This window comes from Atta cephalotes, assembly GCF_000143395.1.
Source record: "Atta cephalotes unplaced genomic scaffold scaffold00009, whole genome shotgun sequence".
Classification (NCBI taxonomy): domain Eukaryota; kingdom Metazoa; phylum Arthropoda; class Insecta; order Hymenoptera; family Formicidae; genus Atta; species Atta cephalotes.
Window position 1 is genome coordinate 4261507 of NW_012130073.1, and position 12260 is coordinate 4273766.

The window sequence follows — 12260 nt, forward strand, 5'->3', positions numbered from 1 at the left end:
ACTGAATTATTTAATCGTGTAATTTCATCATTTGATATTCTTTCAATCAATGGTTCTTTCATCCAATTATATATCAATGAAATTCCAATGTTACTTATGCAATTGGATGTACGACTTATTCACGCTCGTAATTACTTTAAACTTAAACCACAATTATTTTCGGCAAAATTTAAAAAAATAGCATTAAAACTACAATAATTTCACAAATAAACCTTAACCATTTCTAACCTAATTCTTATTAAAATGACAAAATTCGCACATTAATCTTTGAATACAATTCTATTGTTAAAATATACCTGCCAAACGCGCAAACAACAACAAATTAAATCAAATTTTTTTTCAACAGATTACACTGAATTTTCTCTCTCAAATCTGTTCGAGATAGCGTTTAATTTTCGTCTGTAAATAGCGATATACGTTCGAATCTTTTCGCGCCTTGCGAAAGTTGTGACATGTATTATTGGATTTCGTGCGATCGGATTTCTGCTGGTAGTCGTAATTTTTAGGCATGCTTGAAAGTGCTAATTTGCAACGGTAGTTATTTCCAGGAGGAAAAGTTAAGATACAAGAAAATCTTTTTGAAAGAAATTTGAAGTATCGAGATTAAAAAAAGATCAATGACTTACCTAACCGCTGGAATCTGTATCATTCGAAAGTAATGCGCTAAAAAATCGGACGTTAATAGGCGCGTTCAGATTTCCACGTGTTACCCAGATACCGTGATGTCTTTCTTTAACTTTCGGTGAGCAACAAGTATAAAATGATATCTGGGTGACACTTGGATTGGAATCTGAATACAACCAATCTCGGCTTTCGCTTAAACGAACGCCATGTTGAAGAAATGATGATTTCCAGTTAATGTTGCAACAGTACTTCTTGTACTTCATAATGGTGACTGTTTAAATTACTTAAAAATACACGCGATTAAAAATTTTTGATTTACTTTAAATGAAAAAATAAGCACGCGTTTTTCAAATTTCTCTCGTTATTAAAATGTAAAATATTGCAGCTTAAAAATCTATTCAAATCAAGAAATTATATAGTAATAATCGCACTGTTTCTGTTCATATTGAAACTGTAACAATCACAATTATAAGGAATGCGTATGAGAGAATGATTTTCAAGTTATTTTATTTTAATGATCTCGAGAACATTCTTGACCGGTTTTTTCAAGGATTGAAGAAATAAGATTAAGTAATAAATCGTAGCTTTATTATCATTATTATTACGAAAGACTTAGATTAAATAAAAAATATTTTCAACATTATCCTTGCATTGTTACGCTTCAGGTTATCCTGAATAATCCCATACGAAAAATCTAAGACATTAAATGCATTTTGTTTTTCGCTGCTCCGTAACACGCGTGGAATTCAATGTAGTGTATTTTCATTAACACATTCTATCGTTAGTGCACTATAATACTATTTTCTTTTGTAGCATCAAGTATAGTAGAGTATCCATATTAGGGTTTATATTATGTAAACTGTGTACAATAAGTTTCATAATTTAGAATCAACATGTAGCTTTCAGTCAGTGCACTGTATGATTGATATTTTTTTCCTTCTAATCTCATAGAAAACCTGAAACAATTTCATGTACTTATATGTATCACAAAAATGGCATGTTTTTAATAAATGCCTCTCTTGTGTTCTATATTTTAAAAATAAGCTATAAATGAAGTTTTGAAATAAAATAATTTTATCTCATTAATAATTAATATCAAAGCATTGACTTTTACTATTTTCAAAATAAATCAGGTCATACACTTACATTTTTATCATGAATAAGTACATTGCAGTAGTACTTCACCACATGTTGTAATCAGTATCATCCTGATCGAAGGTTATGAAAAATCCGACTAGAGTTGAATACACAACAATATTACCTGCTAATGTCAGATAGCAAGCGCCCCATTCTATCTGTAAAGACAAAAAACCTATGTGTTCTAAGTGATCAACAGATTTAAAGCTAATTTATTATAGCAATCATATTTTCATTTTCTTCATCTACAATGTGAGTCTATTTTGTCCAGCTTAAAAGTTTTGTCTATTGTTCAAGATTTTCAAAAAAAAAGTTTAGGTTTTTCAACATCCCTATTACATTGCCAAATAATTTTTAATTCAAATGTTAACTTTTATTTAATAAAAATTTAAAAATGAAGAGAAATTTTATTTATATCAAAAAAAGACTCAAATTGCAGAGAAGGTTAAAATATTTTATAAAAAAGTGCGTAGTAACTTACCACTGGCTGGTCTGCCGGAGATCGCGCCAATACTATTGGAAGAGCGAAGGATGATACTACGAATCCCATTGTAATAAATATTGCAAACTCTAAACATGGATTACTATTGCTTCCTGAATCATCTGTGTAGCGACGTGCTATTATAGTTGGAATAGGTGCCAATATATAAAATAGTACAACAAAAAATGGCCACCATACTCTAGAAATTGTGCTTGTATTATAACATTCTATAATTCTAGGAGAATTGGATAAAACTGATTAGTTTTATAAAATTACTCACTTATATATCGGTAATGCACAGCCTAGAATGACAAATGTCATTCCGATGGAACCAGCAAACGCTAGCAGTACTAATCTGTAATTATATATTTCCATGTTATCATTGTACTAAAAAACTGGTTTAATTAAATTTTGTGAATAACAGAGAAACAGCTACTTCACGCGAATTTTAGAGAAAAAAATGGATGCTTTACAAGAAATGTAGTAGATATAGGTTGCGTTCCACTTAATGCTCGTAACGCTTGCGAGTATTTTGTCCTTGTTTAACATTTGATAAACAAAGATGAAATGATTCCACAAGCGTTGTAAGCGTTAAATGGAACGCAGCCATAGTGAATCATTACAATTTTGTTTGTCAATGATATAAATAAAAATAAAATGATTATTATATTATGCCTCTTGCTGGAAAGCATAAAGTATCTTATGCCAATAATTTGCTCGCAAAAGTACTTACGCTGTTTCGAGGAAGTGTCACAAAGAATGCCATGAAATAAGAAAAATACAAAATTAATCTATTTAACAGTATTATAAAGGACATTCTACAATGCATTGCAAACATCCGTTGAAACGTTTATTGTGACAATCAATTAAAAGCGGGCATTATTTATGCTTCTGATTGATCGTGACAAACATTTCAACTGGCAACAGTTGTTCGCAATGCATTGTAGAATGCTCTTAAATACTTTGGCTGTTGTTCTTTTAAGAATAATTGACAAATGTCGTTCTATCATTGTTATTCATTAAATGTCAAGATAAAATATTTGTTGACTGCCTCTTAAAAGGATAATAGCCTACATTTTTTACGAGTTTGATAATACATTTTTGGTTGTCTAGTCTTAAATCTATTTGTAACAATAAGTTATATAAAATTTTATATAAAATTTTTGCGTAATGATAGATGAAGGATCGCAATGTTTTAAATTGTAGATCTTAAAAGTTGCAAACAATGCATTGTGATATCATAAAACGAAACTACTGTTCTAGATTGTAATTTTGTTTTTATAAAGTTAAAAAAAAAGGAGGAATCGAAGGTAGACGTGACGTGAAGGTCGCATGCTGCTCTTAAATCAAGTTACGAAACTTAATTAAGTGATAAGAATTGTGTGCGTAATCAAACGTCAAACGACGATGACAACAGTGGTGCGAAGAGGTTATGTTTTGACAGCCAATTTTCGCGATTTTAGTGCGAGGTCCCCACGATGATGACATTTCCCGAGGATTCATGCCACGGGGAATCGCATACGCGTGAAATGATTAGAAATAACCTTTAATCCCGGCCATTGCGAGTTGATTTGACAAGTATATATATTTATCGAACTCTCACTAATCTCACTCCGTAGACCGCGAATTACGCGTGACGTAAATTGATAAAAGTACATCATTGGAGGAGACAGCAGGTTCATAGCTCAGCGAAGGTGATTGGTTGTAGAATTGGACACGTAGTAAAGCTCATCTACATAGAAATCGTAGACGATCGTGGGATTTTAAGTTGGATTTTAAGTAGGAAATTGATCAATCACAATCTAAATAAGGAGAATATTTGACTAGGATTGGTCAATTGTTTACAATTTGAAACGACCTTACGACCGTCTACATCTTTTATGTAGACGAACCTTTAAACATAAAAGCTAAAGTACAGTACTTTGCATAAAACATAAGAAAACCAATCAGAATCTTTTATTTTTTAGGCTACGTTCCAAAACTTCCTCTCCGAGAAAGATTTTACTCTATATGCTATAGTATACGTTACTATATATTTCGAGTAAAATTTTCTTCAGAGAGGAAGTTTTGAAACATAGTCCTAAAAAGGAAATGAACTCTGATGATTAATTATACATTAAAGTACATTTTCATGAGCTGCTCAAACAGAACGTTTCAGTGACAAAAAAAATCACGTGATCAAAATTGACGCTTGATATTTATCAATTTTGATCACATAATTATTTTGGTCAACGATTCGAACGAAGTTTAGACCAATGATTCTTTTTAGGCCCAATTCCACAAATCACGGTTAAGTCTAACCAAAATTTAACTTATTCCTTGTTTCTTTTCAATTCTTAAATTGAAAAGAAATAAGAAACAAGTTGAACCTCAGTTAAGAGTTAGCCATGAGTTGCTGAACTTGACCTTAGCAGAAAAAACAGCTTTGCAACTGTTGTAAAATTCATTAATATGATTTTTTTATGATTGGCCTTGTCCTTAGTTTCTTATTGGATCTAAATGTACAAAAGCAATCATATTCAAGAATTTTACAACAGTTGCTTACAAAGATGCTTTCTCTGCCGAACGCAGCCATTGGCTACCATGTTTATTTTGACGTGTCGCCGCGTCACGCGGCGGTTCCGATTTCGCGAAATATGGACGCGCCTTTACCCTATGATTTGGCAACGGGTAGAAGCGAGTCATCACAGACAGTTTCCTCTCATTTGTGTCCGTGACTCCGTTGCTACACTCATTGCGTGTACCGAAAGAAGAGATTGTGCATCGTGCGGATTCCTTTTTTTGCGCGGACAACACCGAAGGTTGGACGATGAGTGATCCAAAGAGGTGAGGAAATTCGTGACGGGCTCGACCTGAATTGATCAATAGCGATTCCATACCGATTGCTCGCGTTCGTCGGTAAAGCGATGTGTGTCGCGGAGCGCGACAGCCAAGGCGGCACTCAATTTCACGATGTCATCATGTCGACAGAACGACGCTTTGTTTTTCGCAAAGGCCCGCGCTCGTCGTGATGGCCGATGACGTCGTGGATCACGCGCCTCCTCGTCCTCGCGATATCCCGATTCGCTCGGGGGTGTTCCCGCGGATCGCGGATCGAGACTTAAAAATTTTTCGGCATGTTGCTCGATCATGGCTGTGCGCGAATCAAACATGACAAAAGGGAAGAAGACGCTCGATTCTTCGTGACGCCGAGTCAGCTGGCCGTCCATACGGATAAAAATTACGAGCGTGAACGCGAATGTTCTTGCTACAATTTTACGTTTGCTTTACGTGCCTGAAATTTAAAAATATGTTAATTTCGTGTACTTGTTACATATCACCTTTTGAAAATATGTTGAAGAATTATGTTAGGACTTTAGTAGATAACAAATAAAATGCATTGTGGAATGTATATATATATATATATATATATATATGTACATATTTATATATGTGGTATGTCATTAATTAGTTTTTGTTTTTCTCACTTCAGAATATAAGGACATATTTATTTCATCATGAAGACTTTGTAGTAAATTAATAAGAAAAATAATTTTAAAGATTTTTGTATAGGATATAGAATAGCGGTTACAGTTGTTTCCTTCAAAAAATATTAAAAGAATGTCATCCTTTATTTTTTAATTTATTTGTTAAATTTAAAAAATTGGTTTCTTTTTTTAAATTATAGTTATCTCATTTGTCTAAAAAATTTTATAGTTGTACATTCTCATTAGTGATAACATTTTTATTTCTAATTTTTGTTATATTTATTTGTGTTTACTATAAAATATTAAACAAAGGAGTATCATATAAGAATCATTACATTTGATATATAATTAATGTTTTATATTTCAGTGGTGAAGATTTGGCGACGGCTATCCTTCGTAAGAAAGATAGGCCAAATAGACTGTTGGTTGATGAAGCAATTGCTGATGATAATTCCGTGGTTGCCCTTTCTCAAGCGAAAATGGACGAGTTGCAATTGTTTCGTGGAGATACTGTGTTGCTGAAAGGGAAAAGGCGTAAGGAAACAGTGTGCATCGTACTTTCAGATGACACCTGTCCGGATGAGAAAATCCGTATGAATCGCGTTGTTAGAAATAACTTACGTGTACGTCTAAGCGATGTCGTTTCTGTACAAGCATGTCCAGAAGTCAAGTATGGAAAACGTATTCATGTGCTGCCAATGGATGACACTGTTGATGGTCTTGCTGGGTAAATTTAACGTTATGTCTAAGGTTTAGAACGTAAATGAAATATAGATCCAAAGTAGATTTTATTCTATTATTTTCATTTAATATAAATTCAACTTTTTAATTGATCTTATAAAATTGAGAGTATTGAAGGGATCGAATTTGGTATCTGCAAATTATAAGTCTATTCTTTTTAGCTGGACTTTTGTATTAATTCATCTTTCTTTCTTTTCTCTTTAGAGGAAAAGAAAAAGAAGAAAGATGAATTGCCAAAAAGAATAAACCTTTTGAATCATTCATTTTCACATAAAACCAAACATCACTCTAATAAAATTGAGATATATATGTATAATAATTTACAAGCTTAATATCAGTAACTCTAAAATGAGACTTAAAAAAGTACTGAAAATATCTAATTGCAGTAAAACCATGAATTGGTATTATCTTTTTGAAATTAATTTTGCATTTTACTTTTAATTACGTAATATTTTTATGATGGTATAAATATAAAAAAATAAATATATAAGTATAATGGTATAAATATATTATGTATTTTTCGATTTTTGTAGAAATCTATTTGAAGTCTATTTAAAACCATACTTCCTGGAAGCATATCGTCCTATTCACAAAGATGATAATTTTATTGTACGAGGTGGCATGCGAGCTGTGGAGTTCAAAGTTGTAGAAACTGATCCGGGACCATTTTGCATTGTGGCGCCTGATACAGTGATACATTGTGAAGGTGATCCGATAAAACGAGAGGTCAGAAAAATATATGTTATATATGTTTTTAGTATCTTCAATAACGACGTAGATAATAAAGAGCATTTATTTACAGGAGGAAGAAGAAGCATTAAATGCTGTAGGTTACGACGATATCGGTGGCGTCCGTAAGCAGTTGGCACAAATTAAGGAAATGGTAGAGTTACCTCTGCGACATCCATCTTTGTTTAAAGCTATCGGCGTTAAGCCACCACGTGGTATATTGTTATATGGACCACCAGGTACAGGAAAAACTCTCATTGCACGTGCTGTAGCAAACGAGACCGGAGCATTCTTCTTTCTCATAAACGGTATACAATCTGAATACAAGCAAAATAGTATTTAATTATAGGAATAAAAATGTATAACATAAATTAGGAACATGAGGCAGAGGAACATAAGATATTTAAAGACTTCCCTCTTTCTACGCAGGTCCTGAAATTATGAGCAAATTGGCTGGTGAATCTGAAAGCAACTTGCGGAAGGCATTCGAGGAAGCCGAGAAAAATTCTCCGGCCATTATATTTATTGATGAACTTGATGCGATCGCACCGAAACGTGAAAAGGTTCATCAAGTCAAATTTAATATCTTTTATAAATCGCATTTTGAAATAAAAATTACGTTTTTTTTTATATAGACGCATGGTGAAGTCGAAAGGCGTATTGTATCTCAACTGTTGACACTGATGGACGGTATGAAGCAAAGCTCCCATGTAATTGTAATGGCAGCTACCAATCGACCGAATAGCATCGATGGGGCATTGCGCCGATTCGGACGTTTCGATAGAGAGATTGACATTGGTATACCGGATGCTACTGGCCGATTGGAAATTTTGAGAATCCATACGAAGAATATGAAGCTTGCTGATGATGTCGATTTAGAAGAGGTACCATTTATTTTTACATTACTTTTAATAGATCAAAATAGTTAACATTTTATATAGCTGTAAAATAATATTATATTTAAAAAAATATCACTAGATTGCAGCAGAAACTCATGGACACGTTGGTGCCGATTTGGCGTCTTTATGTTCCGAAGCGGCTCTTCAACAAATTCGTGAAAAAATGGATCTCATAGACTTGGAAGACGACCATATAGACGCAGAAGTCTTATCTTCGCTTGCGGTAACAATGGAAAACTTCAAGGTGGGTTATTATTTGTATTTATTCATATCGTTTTCTAAATGAAAGTATCTTTTTGTTAAATCTCAATATCTTTTGTTAAAGTATGCAATGACGAAAAGCAGTCCGAGTGCTCTACGTGAGACCATTGTGGAGGTACCGACGGTCACCTGGGATGATATTGGAGGTTTACAAAATGTTAAAATGGAATTGCAAGAATTGGTGCAGGTAAAAATAAGATACAAGATTTAATATATATATATATATATATATATATATACATAAGTTTTAAATTACATATTTATTAACATGCGTCTTTGTCGCGCAGTATCCAGTGGAACACCCTGATAAATTCTTGAAATTCGGTATGCAACCGTCAAGAGGCGTATTATTTTACGGTCCTCCTGGTTGTGGTAAAACACTATTGGCCAAAGCGATTGCCAATGAGTGTCAAGCAAATTTCATTTCTGTCAAGGGTCCTGAATTATTAACTATGTGGTTTGGAGAATCGGAAGCTAATGTCAGAGATGTCTTCGATAAGGTAAACCATCTCGCATTCTTTAATAGAGAATTCGAGATTATTCATATTTATATATATATCGTTTAATAACAAATTATTTTCAGGCAAGATCAGCAGCACCTTGTGTACTGTTCTTCGATGAACTTGATTCTATTGCAAAGTCTCGAGGAGGCACCGTCGGCGATGCTGGCGGTGCTGCGGATCGTGTGATAAATCAAATATTAACGGAAATGGATGGTATGGGTGCGAAAAAGAATGTATTCATCATAGGAGCAACAAATCGACCCGATATCATCGATCCGGCAATTCTACGACCCGGTAGATTAGATCAATTAATTTATATACCATTACCTGATGAGAAGTCTCGAGAAGCGATATTCCGCGCCAATCTTCGGAAATCGCCTGTAGCTAAGGTAATAATTCCGTAAATTTACTTAAAAAATACAGATAATTAATAATAGCGATGTATTGTTTATTTTCTTGTGTGCATTTTTAATTATTAAAAAAAAATTTTTTTTCTTTTGTTAGGATGTGGATCTAAGCTACATCGCCAAAGTTACGCACGGCTTTTCCGGTGCTGATTTGACAGAAATTTGCCAGCGGGCATGCAAACTTGCCATTAGACAGTGCATCGAGACTGAAATTCGAAGGGAAAAAGAACGAGCAAATAATCCATCCGCGTCTATGGATGTAAGATATCTTTATAAAATGCACTTTACAGCATTTTTGTATTATTTTGTAGACTCATTTCTGCTGTGTCATTTTGTATGACTCACATCTGAGTCAGCATTAGATTTTATTCGAGTCATCTTCGAATCATCGGCAGAAAAAGTCTTATACATTTTTTTTATTTTTTTATGACGTACTATGATAAATAGTACAATATTTCATTTTCCGATCGCAAGAGAAAAAAATTTTTATAATCGCATATAATAATCATTTCATGCATTTTTTTTAGCAATATATAGTAAACGATATATACATTTATATAGAAATTCAATAATTCGAACACAAAATTGCTATTAATATATATGTATATCACTCCTAAGTTTTACTATTCGTTTTTTCTAGATGGATGAGGATGATCCTGTACCAGAAATAACGCGAGCTCACTTCGAGGAAGCAATGAGGTTTGCGCGTCGTTCAGTGTCCGACAACGACATTCGCAAGTACGAAATGTTTGCGCAAACGCTTCAGCAATCTCGAGGATTTGGGACTAATTTCAGGTATAAATTTTCTTTTTCAAATTCTAATATATAAAACAAAACAACAAACGAATCAAGTTAAATCCTTATGGTCATTGTTCTTTTAAATGCTAAAAATATGATACATATTTTTACTAGACAGATTTGTACATAATAAAAAATATTTTTTTCATCTTAAAAAATTATTTGCAGATTTCCACAAAGTGGAACAGGCGGTGCTCAAGATAATACACAAGGCGATCAAACCTTTCAAGATGATGGAGATGACGATCTCTATAGCTAAGTTTTCGTTTCCTTGTATGTCATTACAGTGAGCATACGACAAAAGGGCCTGTCTGTTACCACATAATATATAGCACAGGAATCGTTTTTAAGTGATATAATTGAAATATAAAGAGCGTAAATAAATGGAAGAGATAAATGGAAATTTTATATGAGGTACATACAGCTTTGTGTTTGTAGAAAAAAAAAGGCATAGACCCTAATCCGTGTAGCTAAGAAATATTCGGATATAAAATATCGATTGAAAACTTTGTCCATATGATTATTTACATTTTTATTAATGGAACTTCATCTTTTAGCGATATCGTTATATGAAATTATCTTTCCTTTCTTTTCCACGAACGTGGCAACATGGATGTAATAGAAATATAATCATCGTTGATTAACAATTACATAATAGAAAGATTACTACAAAGTGACGAAATGACACTTTATACCGTGTATACACGTATTATAGGGATATACATATTACCCATTGCAATTTTGCTACATAATTTTACATGCGTTAACGATTATGTATTTTGTCGAGTTTGAATTCAGAATGGACCCTTTTGCTGCATTATCACTGTACTCGATGAGATTACATTCTGTTGTCACACTCACACATTGCAGTAATATTTAAAAAATTTATGCCATGTCGAGATGAGATTGTCAACTAATGATGTATGTTGACGATTTTACAAATATCCCTTGATAGTAAATTAATCCATATACGATGATAAAGAGCCTTTTTCAATCTCATCATTCGAATCGTAATGATTATTTGCATTATAACGCAGTTTTATAAACGTTGAAATTTCTGAAGGAGCCGAATAATATAATACGAGTAAAAAGAGATTTGTCCGATTTTTTTTATAAAGTAATAGCAAGTTGTTGATACTATTATGCCATAATTGGTTGTACCACTCTGATATAGTATTTGGTATAAACTTTAAGAATAGAATTAAAATTTAAAAATTAAAGCATTAATTTAGCACAAAAAATTAAAGGATTAATATATTATTGTATCAGAAATAATTATTCTTTCTAAGTAATGATTGATATTCGATACATAATTTTTACTTTAGTAATAAAGATAATATTTTAATTTCAATCTAAAAAAATAGATAGAATTATAAAACAAACTTATAAAACAGTTGAATGCATATTCTAATAAAAAGTTTTTACGTTTGTAATCTACATTTTTAAATATTTTATTTTGAAAATAATGGGTTTCACATATAATAGGATATTAATCCAAATGCTAAAAATACATTTAATAAAATCATGAAAATGTTTATTTTTCATTCGAAAATTTGTAATGATTATACTACTAGTATTGCGTAATATTTATATGAAATATAACTGACTTTTCCAGGAACAAGCAGTGTAACACACAGTTACCATTTCATCTTTGTTTAATGTTGAACAAAAAGAATGTAATGATTTATTATGTTACACTGTGTTTCTTGCTAATAAAATACTCAATATTAGCACAAGTTTTCATACGAACAAAGTTGTGATAACGCAAATTTTCAATGAAAAAACATTGATTTATAAAAAATCGTCAGCAATTTTATTAAATACAAATAAAAATAGGATATTGAACCAATCGTAGATAAGGAGACTCACAATGTCTTTTTTTCTTTTTTTTCTTTCTTTCATTTGCAGACCAGCACAATCACGTGTTAATAAGAAACTTTATACGTAATGACGTTCAAAGCTTAAGCCTTAGCACGTTCATATGTACATTGATTATTTTAACACTTTTATTTATCTTTATAAAAGTAAAACTATTTACCAAATAAAATTCGTTAGTATAAAATCGCCATAACGACATTTACGGATCTACGATACTGACATCATACTCGCGATCGCGCTGAATGCTTCAGTTCACATGAAAGAAACTTTCTATTATATATATATATATATATATATATATATATATATATATATAATAATAGTACGAGATATAT

At 32.2% G+C, this 12260-nt stretch overlaps 2 protein-coding genes across 2 annotated transcripts; one reads left to right on the forward strand and one right to left on the reverse strand.

Annotated features, from left to right (window-relative positions):
- Positions 1 to 1178: 1178 nt before the first annotated feature.
- Positions 1179 to 2617, reverse strand: LOC105627560 (leptin receptor overlapping transcript-like 1). Its single transcript, XM_012208842.1, has 4 exons — positions 2523 to 2617; positions 2243 to 2441; positions 1771 to 1919; positions 1179 to 1580 (listed from the first exon to the last, which is right to left on the reverse strand). Exons 1-3 carry the CDS (start codon positions 2615 to 2617, stop codon positions 1806 to 1808), a joined length of 408 nt encoding a protein of 135 aa, XP_012064232.1. The 3' UTR covers positions 1179 to 1580; positions 1771 to 1805.
- Positions 2618 to 5051: 2434 nt separating this feature from the next.
- LOC105627561 (transitional endoplasmic reticulum ATPase TER94) lies at positions 5052 to 10454 on the forward strand. Its single transcript, XM_012208843.1, has 13 exons — positions 5052 to 5068; positions 6077 to 6436; positions 6984 to 7176; positions 7253 to 7487; positions 7609 to 7742; positions 7815 to 8063; positions 8158 to 8322; positions 8404 to 8526; positions 8627 to 8839; positions 8923 to 9231; positions 9347 to 9508; positions 9890 to 10044; positions 10216 to 10454. The coding sequence occupies exons 1-13, from the start codon at positions 5052 to 5054 to the stop codon at positions 10304 to 10306; spliced, it is 2406 nt and encodes an 801-aa protein (XP_012064233.1). The 3' UTR covers positions 10307 to 10454.
- The last annotated feature ends 1806 nt before the right edge of the window (positions 10455 to 12260 follow it).